The sequence below is a fragment of the Phyllopteryx taeniolatus genome, chromosome 10, assembly GCF_024500385.1.
Source record: "Phyllopteryx taeniolatus isolate TA_2022b chromosome 10, UOR_Ptae_1.2, whole genome shotgun sequence".
NCBI lineage: Eukaryota > Metazoa > Chordata > Actinopteri > Syngnathiformes > Syngnathidae > Phyllopteryx > Phyllopteryx taeniolatus.
The window spans coordinates 25,604,164-25,614,948 of NC_084511.1; the positions used below are offsets into that span (position 1 = coordinate 25,604,164).

At 41.6% G+C, this 10,785-nt stretch overlaps 1 protein-coding gene across 1 annotated transcript; it reads right to left on the reverse strand.

Annotated features, from left to right (window-relative positions):
• Positions 1-253: 253 nt before the first annotated feature.
• On the reverse strand, positions 254-2,832 carry lbx2 (ladybird homeobox 2). Its single transcript, XM_061787581.1, has 2 exons — positions 2,212-2,832; positions 254-1,248 (listed from the first exon to the last, which is right to left on the reverse strand). The coding sequence occupies exons 1-2, from the start codon at positions 2,546-2,548 to the stop codon at positions 767-769; spliced, it is 819 nt and encodes a 272-aa protein (XP_061643565.1). The 5' UTR covers positions 2,549-2,832; the 3' UTR covers positions 254-766.
• Positions 2,833-10,785: the final 7,953 nt, after the last annotated feature.

A 10,785-nucleotide genomic window follows, 5' to 3' on the forward strand; every position in this document is an offset into this window, starting at 1 on the left:
TATGTATATATATATATATATATATATATACGGAAATCTGAGCAGTGGTCCTTTTTATACAATCTAAAAAAAAATCTAAATTTCTATTTAATATCAGTGTTTATTTATAAAAAGTGGTGAAAATCGACCGTTTTATTCTATTGGCTAATTTTTTTATGATTATTATTAAAAACGATTCGATTTTTACTCGATTCATTTTTTTTTAAAAACTGTTCAAGCTTAAAAAAAAAAACCAAAATCTTTTTTTTTTTTGAAATATCAGATAGCCTTTATTTACATGATGCTGATTAAATACATTAAAATTCTCATGTTGACCTTTTTATATATATTTCTATATTTACTGCATGTATATACAGTATATACAGAGAAGGAGAAAGAGTATAAAAGGCTGTAGTGGCTCATCATCGTCATCATCATCATCATCATCTTGATAATGACCTTTTAATACCTCCTGTCAATCATCCGAACTGGTGTGAAAATTAAAAAAACAAAATAATGAAAGGTGATGAACTATTAAACTGTTTATTAAAAGAGAAAGTCCTCTTTAAAAGTCCCGTAATAAATTAAATCGAAGGAAAGAAGAAGAGGAAGAAGAAGAAGAAGAAGAAGATGAAGAAGTAGAAGAAGAAGAAGAAAAACACTCCTTTTTTTGTCAATATCCGTGCAAAAGTTTGGGAATTGGAAATGCCCTTTTCTAAATGTCCTTTGTTTTGTTTGTTTTTGTTCTTTTCCAAAGAAAAAAAAAGAAAAGAAAAAAGGGAGGCTGTCAATCGTCCACTTCGATCTCCTCGTCGTCCTCCGAGAACTCGTCGGTGGTCCGGCCGCGGGACGAGGACGGCGACTGGGGGAAGATCCGGTGCGAGGAGGACGGGGTCCCCCTGGCCGGGGATCCGCCCGGAGAGCCCCCTTCTCCGGGTTCCCCTCCCGCCGGAGCCTCGTCCGCGTTGTCCATGGCGACGAGCTTGTGGAGCGTCTGCGGCGTGATCTTCTTCAGAGACTCCACGTCGGCCTTCATCTCCTCCAGGTCGCGCTTGAGCTTGGCGCGCCGGTTCTGGAACCAGGTGATGACCTGCGCGTTGGACAGGCCCAGCTGGCCCGCGATCTGGTCCCGGTCGGCCGGGGACAAGTACTTCTGATACAGAAAGCGCTTCTCCAGCTCGTAGATTTGATGGTTGGTGAAGGCCGTGCGCGACTTTCGGCGCTTTTTCGACGCCTGCCGCTGGCCGAACGCGTTCAGGTGCTCCCGACCTGCGCGCACGCAAGCAAAAAAAAAAATGAAATGAAATGAAAATATGATCAACATAAACATGTCTCTCCAACAGGCCTGAATCCAAACACGAGGTTGCTTACATTTGCACGAAAATTACGTTTTTCTTTTTTTCAAGCCAATATGACAACTAAATCCATTATTATTTTTTTAAAATGCCCACAAATATCATCTGTGAGCATCTTTCATGAGGGGAATATTACAAATAATTATTGTCCACACAAGTGCAATATAAAAGGAAACGATGCTCTCATAAATGTATTATATGCCATCACGCCTCCAAATGCGTAATTACGCACAGAAATGATCACATGCATCCGCAATATAAAGAATGCAAATTAAATTTTGTCTATACACACCTTCACATCCATCTTAACTTCACATTGTGTGTGTGTGTGTGTGTCATATTTATTTACGGCATATAGTGACGCCAGTGTGCAGCTACGCACAAAAGGATCCCCTTGTCAATCACATTCCGAAGCAAACGCCTACGTATATTAAAACACGTAATGTTAATATGTCTAACTTGCCATTTTGGCCTCATTTCTGGTGCGCTGCTGCGCCTCCAGTGTGCAAACAGACGCGCACAATTGTCCGCCTTGGCGGCTTGATACGCAATTTAAGCACAAATCGCCCAATGACGTCAACAGAGATTCCTAATACATGTCTCCCATATGTACAAGTGCACTCAGCATACATGTGCACCAGTGACACCTATTAACACCGTTGTTATTCAAGGCCAAATATGTCACCATCTCTTGTGCGCAATTACGCACGAAATTGCCTCTACAATCTAATCTATTTAATCTATGTACAGTCACAATATGATCGCATAACAGGCCGGAAATGAACTCCTGAACTTATGTACACACGCATGCAAACTATTTCCGATAGTAATGAAAGAATGAAGCAAGTTTGTTTTGTTGTTGTTTTGTTTTTGGTACCTTCCGCCGCCTGTATGACGTTGACCTCCAGGCCCTTGAACGTCTTGCTGGCCAGCTCCTCCAGGGCGCACAGCGGCGACGACGGCGTGCTGATGCCGTTCCTGGCGGCGTTGGCGGCGGCCACCTTCTCCAGGACCCTCGGCCTTCCCGGACACACGGCGGAAGACGCGGCGGACTTCTTGACCGAGGGCTTGCTGAGGATGTCCTCGATGCTGAACGGCGTCAGCGGCTTGTTGGAGTTGGCCGGCGGCGGCAGCTGGTCCCGGGGGGCCCGCATCCTGTCCTCGCCGGCGGACTGCAACACGGAGCCCGCTTTCATGTCTTTGCTGGAGGTCATCGCCCGGAAGAAGAAGAAAAAAAAAAAAAAAAAAAAAAAAAACCTAGGGTGTAGAAAGTCGGCTAGTTCATTCGCGAGGCACCGTGAAGTGTCCACAAGTGGTTCCGGGTGGGACTTTTCTTTTTTTTTATTTTCTTTTTTTGCTAAAAAAGTGTCCGCGTTTGAGCTCGCATGCTGCCGCGGCGCTCGCTCGCTCGCTCGCGGCCCCCTCCCCCGTCAAAAGTGCACCTTTTAGTCCGCCGAGCTCCATGCAAATGCTGGCCAAGTAGCAGCGGAATTGGGAGCTTGGAAAAAAGAAAAAAAAAAAAAAAAAAAAAGGAGGAGAAAGAGGCGGAGGAAGAGGGAGAAAGTGTCCCGGAGCAGGAGGAGGAAGCAGAAGGGGGCTTGCTAACGAGTTGTTGTTGATTGGCCGAGGCTCAATTAGAGCGAGGCGACGCCATGGCCCCGCGCGTCTTAAAGGGCCGCGCCCCCCAAAAAACGCACACCGAGTCCGGCTACAAAGGGGGAGGAGGGGGGAGAAGGGGGGGGGGGGGGGGGGGAGTCTGCTCCTCCTGATCATAATCAGGAGGACGATGAGGGGCTTTCAAAATCTTTACTCGTACTACGCATTCTTGTACAGAAAGAATCACACACACACGCCCCCCGCCCCCCCCTCCCCCCCAAAGAAAAATAAAAACAAAAACATAAGAAGAACAACACATGAATTGGTAAGGGGTGATTAAGTTTTTAAGTTTTTCTACTGGATAAAAAAAAAACCCACAAAAAACAAAGAATTGAATAGGGAAAAAAATAGAAGTCGGCTACAACGTTTTGTGCTGAGAAAAAAAAACTATTTAAAAAAAAATAATAATAAAAAAAAGTATGTTTTGTCCTGAAAAAGGACAATGAAAATACATTTTGAACAAAAGAATACAAAATAGTAACCGTCGCGAGTAGTATAGCGAAATAGTATATTCAGAGGAACATTTTTGCTATATAGCTAATGTAAATGAAAATGTTTATAGAGATACGGTTGACATATACTACTGCACAGTAAAATAAATTAAGAGGATTTAAAAAAAAATTATATATATATTTATAAAGATATGGGTTGCATCGTTATAAAATAAATGAAGAGGGAGATTTATCGACAATTATTTGAAGATGTCTTACATTTCTAGTTTTTCAAATATTATTTCTATACAGCTATACGGGTTGCACATACAGTATAGTGAATAAATATTTGAATATTACTTTTTGATATGGGTCTCATTTAGCTATATATTGAATTAAAGATGGGCATTTTATTATTTTCGTAATTCCCGGACTTTTTGCAGTAACTATATTTATACAACTTATATGGCTAGCGCACAAATATAAACAAATAACTTTGAAAGTTGTTGTTTTTTTTTTTTTTACATTTTTTTTTATTTTTTCCAATTTGCAGTTTTGCTACAAAGCGGGTTGTCTTTAAACGAGACCGCGTGTTAATTCCGCGACAACGTGGGCCTGCAGCTCCAGTACGCGTCGTGCATTCAAATGATGCGAAGCCCCAACTCTGACATGTAAATTCTGCTTTTTGTTGTTGTCTTCAATCATCTGTGAGCACGTGTGCGACGCTTTTGACGCATCAGCATTTTGTTCCTCACTGTGTGTGTTTGTGTGTGTGTGTGTGTTTTGTTTTAGACGATCACTCACTTGCTGGTGGGCCATTTGGATGGCAGGAAGATGTTTGTTGTGTGCCAACATGACCATATGGTGACACGACTGCAGGGACTGGGGGGGGGGGCGTCTTTTTATTACTTATTATTTTAAGGGCGGGAGGGGCCCCGTTTTGTTAATACACAACACTTGTTTGGAAATTTAGAAAAAAAAAAAAAAAAAAAAAGCTGCCAATTGGTGAACTCTCATTTCTATCACGGTGCCACATTTTTGTTGAACGATTTGTTTTTTTACTACGCAGACGTCGACGAATCGGCTCCTTAATAATCTTAAAATTAGTATTATTATTATTTTAAAAAAAATGTTCCCGTTGAAACTTAATTATCTGACCTCCATCCATCATCGACTCTTTTAATTGGATGACTCCGGTTTGGCGTTTTCGTTGCAATCGGCACCTGCCAATGTGTGTGTGTGTGTGTGTGGGGGGGGGGGGGGGGGGGGGGCAGTAAAACATAAAAAACGTGCGTGTAAAAAAATGTGCTACAAGTCGGAATATTTGTGATTTTCCTCCTAATATTATAATAAAATTAGACAGGGCTAAATGCGTGATGTGAGGTAATTAGTCTCTACTAATTAAATGAGACGACGTTTTAAATGGACGAATTACGAATTAACACATAATTAATGTCTAAAATGTGAGGCCAAACGGCGCAAGTGCCAAAAAATAAAAAAAAGACTTATTAATGCATACGTCACGTTTAGTCATATTAATTATATTGGGATGAATTGGAAGGTAATTTTTTTTGGTTGGGTTTAATACAGGCGGCACGGTGTATGTGACGTTCCCTTGCGCGTCAGTTCTTTTGTCTTTTTTAAAAAAAAAATGTTTTGAATGAAAAGTAAAAAACAACAATCAAACGAACTATAAAGGCCTAGTCACACCTGTTCCGTAGCGTGAGACGCTCTTTTTTCCAAGCCGTCCCCGAACGCATCCTTGTCGTTGTGACAACGGATGGCAGGTGTTCGTTTGGGCAGCACGCTCGGCGCCGCTGGATGGGGCGGTGACATGTTCTTCACCGGTCGAGTGGCCGCCTCAGGGACACTCGGTGAATCGCACCCGCTTCATGACCGATTATTTTGTTTCACGAACCGCCAAGATGGCTGGAGGACATCAAATCGGAAGTGTTAACGTTTGTTGTTGTTGTTGTTATTGTTGTTGTTTTGATTGATAATAGGACAGACACAATTGGACGTGCCTTGCGTTTTAAAAAAATGATTTAAAAAAAAGTTAGATCCAGCAATTACGTAGTTAGCTAGCTAGCTAACTAATGACGTCACGTTGACAGGTGTAAATACATACAATATGCAACAGGGACCTTTTTTTTTTAACCATCTTAAACGTTAAAACATAATTAGTCATTTCATGATTGGTACACTGTAAATGCTCCTCATGACATTGAAATGTTAGAAAAATCACTTCGAATTTTTCCGTGCCTTGGCAACATTATTCATAGCTGAGATGACAAGATCACAAAGACAACATAAAAACAATACTGTACTGAAAGATAATACAGCAATAAAATGTGAAAAATGGTTTCACATTGAAAGCAACGAGATAAAAATAACTGAACGAGTTTAATGTGTATGTGCTCAAGAAATAAAAAGAAATAAAAGCTTGTACAGTCAAATATGTCTGAACTGCTAAAAATGTTTTGTGCTCGGGGGGGGGGGGGAGAAAAGCATGATTTTTTTGGACTGAAAAAAATACAAAAAAAATATAAAGGGAAAAACATTTAAAAATAATGCCAATAAATGATTCAAATGTGGAAAGAGAACGAAAATAAAAATTTAGAAAATATAAATAAAAAATATACATAATTATTTCCTCATTAATAGTTGGATATAAATATAAACCATCTACAACAATTACACTGGTGGGAAAAAAAACGCCATCCCTGAAAGGCACTGTATAAATAAAGCTATTCATTATTAAATGACTTTTACATTTTTTTTTTGTGTTTGTTTTGATTTTTTGCTCTTGGGAGGAAGTGCACACCACTCAAGTCCAACTGGCTAACTTTACGTTGATGAAAAATTGCACTGCACTGCAATGCCATCCTGAATTGTTGCACTTTAAAGTCACAAATCAATGAAATACATCTACATTTCATTACATTTACAAGTATCATTTATTATTTTATTTTTTTAGCATCGCATTAACGTTACGAACAGTCTGTCATGTGTGTGTAAGAAAAACCCGTCTTTCTGTTTTTGTTTCCAAGAAAAAGAAAAGCTGGCCTCCATTCAGGACTATTAAGGTCTATCTTCTCATGTCACTGGCCATATCTTGGCAAATGAAGACAAATGTTGGTGTGAGAAATCTGCGTTTCAGGGGATCCCTGGACAAATTAATCACCGCAATTCTATCCTCCGCCGCTGGGGCAGTGCCCCAGCCCTCCAGCGGGTCCCCAATGCGACGTGGCCCGAGGTAATGAGGCCGGCGCGATGATCAGGTCTTTCGAGAAATGCCGTGGACGCCACCACCTCGGAGATTCGCCTCCTTCCACGCTTGCGCTGAGTCCTCCTCAGCCTTCTTGACATCAGGATTTCATTACGACACCCCCGCCCCAATTCAGTCCATTCCATCACCACCACCACGGCATATTCCCCTTTTCTCCCCACCTCTCTCTTTGCTCCACTTTGCTCCCAAACCAAATGAGGAAATAGCTGGTCTGCTCGTTGACAGTCTCCCAGTTTGGGCCGTAAAGATAAATGATCCCAAGTATTAAAGTTTAACACATTGACGAAACCCACCTGATCTGTGGGACTCTCAAAAAAAGAATCCATCTGTGTGGGGGGGAAACCCCCCTCCCCCCCCCCAAAGAGGAAGGGTGATGAAATACACAGGAAGGTCAAACAATAACCTCAACTCTCCATATGGAGTTTGGGGTCAACTAAAGATTTTTGCTAGTCGATTATAATGCGATGAAAGCTGATCAATTGATGATATCATTGTTTATTTTTTTTCGGTATGGTGATGACACGATCGTTTGAACAAAATGTATTTGAGCAAGTTCAGGTTCAAACAATCATGTCAGAAACCCGCAGGATAGGCAGGGAGTCTGCGATCGTGTTTTCGGTCACGTGACGTACGCAATGATTGCGAGGGTAGTTGTGACGGTAATTTTCAGCAGAGGATGACGTTCCCCAAAACGGCGGCCCCCTTAGATTGATGGAAATTGATTAATTATGCAGAGAAATTCGTCTTCCACAAATGCAATATTAACCACGAATACTGTGTTTTGATTATTGTTGGCACATACAGCACAACGTATTGCCCCCCCCCCCCAAAAAAAAGGGTTTACTTCCCCTTGAATAAAAAGAAGACAAACTATTGATGTTGAACTTTCCTAAAAAGAAAAAAAACATTCACCAGAAGCGTGTGGACCTTTGAGACTCATGTGGTGTCCAAATACTTTTGTCCAGTGTTGGGTTCAGAGTTAAAGGCAACACCTGCAAAAAATAAAATATGACCATTAATTCATATTATTTTGCTATCAGAGACTGCCTGGGTTGCGTTCATGAAATGATGACTTGTCTTCATTGTTCCTTTCTTAAAAAGAAGACAAACTATTGCGTTGCCTTTTACAAATAAAAGATTATTTGACAATTTTTCTTAACTGGAGAATTTAGTCCTCGCAGTTTGTATTTAAAAAAAAATGTTTCATGTCATCTAATCTGATCCTGTTTACACAAAAGGAAATGACTTTTATGTTTTGCATTTTCTTCCCTTACTGCATACAATGCTAAGTGCACCATGATCTGAAAACCAAGGTAGGTACCGAAATGTAATTTTTGGCATAGCTTGACACACCGAAATGAATACAAAATTGACTCAATCTACGAATTGAATAAAATTGGTAATATCCATTCCTTTCGGATTGCTTGTAGTTTAATGAAACATGGAAATAACATTAAAAACACATGTGAGAAACATAAATATGGGGAGTGTGAAAATGGCAAGAAAAGGTCTTTTGGCCAGATCCCCGCCATAACTTACACTGTCACTGCAGTTCGTAAATATTAAGAGTGGGCTCTCAATCCAAGGAGAAAAAACCCTACGGACTCCATGAAGTTTTATTTTTCTTTCCTGGGTTAAACATCAGCAGCAGGGCAGTGCGTGATGGAAAGTTGTTTCGTATTTCGAGCTGAAGGGGGTTTTGCGTAGTGTTAGCAGTTTTGCTAATTAATGACAATGAATGTTGTGGTAATCAGTCAGCTGCGAGGCCAATTATCAGATACAAATGGGGACTGATTACCCTTCCCGCAATAATACACCAGGTATACACAAGGCACTTCTGCCACATACCAAAGGGTCGATTAAAATATTACAGTAACCATTACCCATCTTAATAATAAATAATGGTGAATTCAGGTCACAGAAATGTGGTAAATCTGATGACATCAATACTTATGGACAAAGTATTGATGTTAAGAGTTTAAGTAGAGGATGATTATGCAATAAAATATTTGGACTTTTAAATTACATTTTTTTGATGGATTCTTCATTTGGGAACTAACAATGTCCCAGTTGCAACTTGAGACCATGTGAGAGGCTTTTAGTGTTGTTGTAGCTCCAGAGGCCTTCATTTATGCAGTCAGGGTTTGCTCCAAAGACCAGAGATTTTCGAGTTGGGTGGGTCCTTCAAGCTTCCATGGCGTTAGGGCTGATTGCAGGGGCCATGAACAAAGGAGACTGGGTTAAATTGGGCTAGGTCTAGAGGCCTGATCTTCTGTAGTTCGGCATCCAGAGGCCTTCAGCAATGGAATTAGGGTTAGTTACAGAGGCCTTAGCCACTAGCGTTGGTTTGGTTTCATAGGCCTGCTCTTAAAAAGTAAGGGTTTGTCTGAGTGAATTAAGTTGGGTTGGTCTGTGATGCTCTCTAATGGAGATCAGTTATTTCCATGGGCCTGAGTCAGTACAGTTGGTCCACAGGCATGATCTACTCAAATTAGGGTTTGTGACTGCAAGAAGCCTCCCCTAATGAATTTATGGATAGGGCCTTAGCTAATAGACTTGGGTTAGTTACAGATGCCTATACTTATGGAGTTACCTTTGTTCCAGAGACCAGAGTGATTTCAGTTGAGTTGGTTCTAGAGGCCTCTTTCCCTCTGCGTAAAACTTGGTTCTAGATGACATCATCGGTAGAGTTATGGTGATTTCCAGAGGCGTACGCTCACAGAATTAGGGTTTCTTCAGAGGACCGGGTTTATATTGGAGAGTTGCTCTTATGGAGTTAGAATGACTTTCAAAAGCCTTCACAAATAGATTTAGCGTTGGCTACAGAGGCCTGGGCCTTTAGAGTTGGACTTGTTCCAGAGGCCTTCCCCAATGGAATTAGGGTGAGATCTACAGGCCTGTCACTGTGGAGTCGGGTTTAGTTCCAGAGTTTCTCTTACGGTGGAATGCTTGTTCCAAAGACCTGGGCGAAATAAGTTGGAGACTTGGGTCCAGACGTGTTCATTAGTCCGTTAAGGGCAAGTTCCCGAGGCCCGGGAAAATAGAATTGGGTTAGTTCAATTGACTGCTCCTTTGTCCTCGTCAAATGTAGTTTGGTTGGTATTTCCAGGGGCCTTCTCCGATGGAATTTGGGTGAGATGGACAGGCTTACTTCTTTCGAGGTAGGGTAACTTAGCTTTTAGAGTTTGGGTTTCTCCCAGAGACCTGCGCAAAATGTGTTAGAGTAGTCCAAGGGTCTTTTTTCTATGGAGACAGCAGTAGTTCCACAAACCTTGACCAATGAAGCAATGGTGAGCTCTACCACGTGTCTACAAAAGGGTGTTAGAGCTACTTCCAAAGGGCTTATTGAGCTAGCTTTTGTTCTCTGGGAGATATGGTGGTTCTGCCTCTTTCCTTAAGTGCTTACTTAATGGATCCTGGTAGATCCATGTCACCTGTTGGGAAAAGTCAAAGTCAAAGACTGTCCTCACATAGATTTAAGTGTCAAGTATGAGCAGGAGTTTAAAGTCAGCCTATACTGTAAGCGTGCAGCAGGACAGTCCATTTCCAAACGCACTTATTGACTTAAAAAAAAATAAATAAAAAAAAAGCACTTGAACACACAATTCAATCTAGTGTCTCCTAGCGGCGGGACTGGCACAGCCCTTTGGTGGCCACATGGACCGTAAGCAGCCGGAGATGAAACGATATGGAGATTATTGGGACAAAAAGCCTCCCAGCTTGTCACGGGGATGCAGAGCGTATTGTACATCCACATGTATTGAACACAAACCTGTCACCGTGTGTGACAGCCCCATTCATCACGCACAAAGCCAAAGCTGTCAGGGGCACAAAGCGTTCTATCTGGGCCAACTCCCCTTCCCCCGTTTTCTAAGTGACAGCACTGAAATGAACACCCGAGTATGTATTCAAATGATTTGTTTTCCTGCCTCCCATGAAGCCAATTTCCAGAGGCTAATAAACCCGGCAAATATTTCACGTCAGGAAAGGGACGGGCTTTTTCTCGCTAAGGCATCATGAAGTCCCGTGGGTGGTTGCCACGGGAGACGGCGATTTGGTAATTTCATTTCAACTG

What these genes read in the sequence shown, in the direction of transcription:
- lbx2 (XM_061787581.1), bottom strand. Translation starts at nt 2,548, where the DNA reads ATGACCTCCAGCAAAGACATGAAAGCGGGCTCCGTGTTGCAGTCCGCC. An exon ending in CGTCATACAGGCGGCGGAAG is followed by an intron (nt 1,249 to 2,211) that starts GTACCAAAAACA and finishes GCGTGCGCGCAG; the next exon opens with GTCGGGAGCACCTGAACGCG.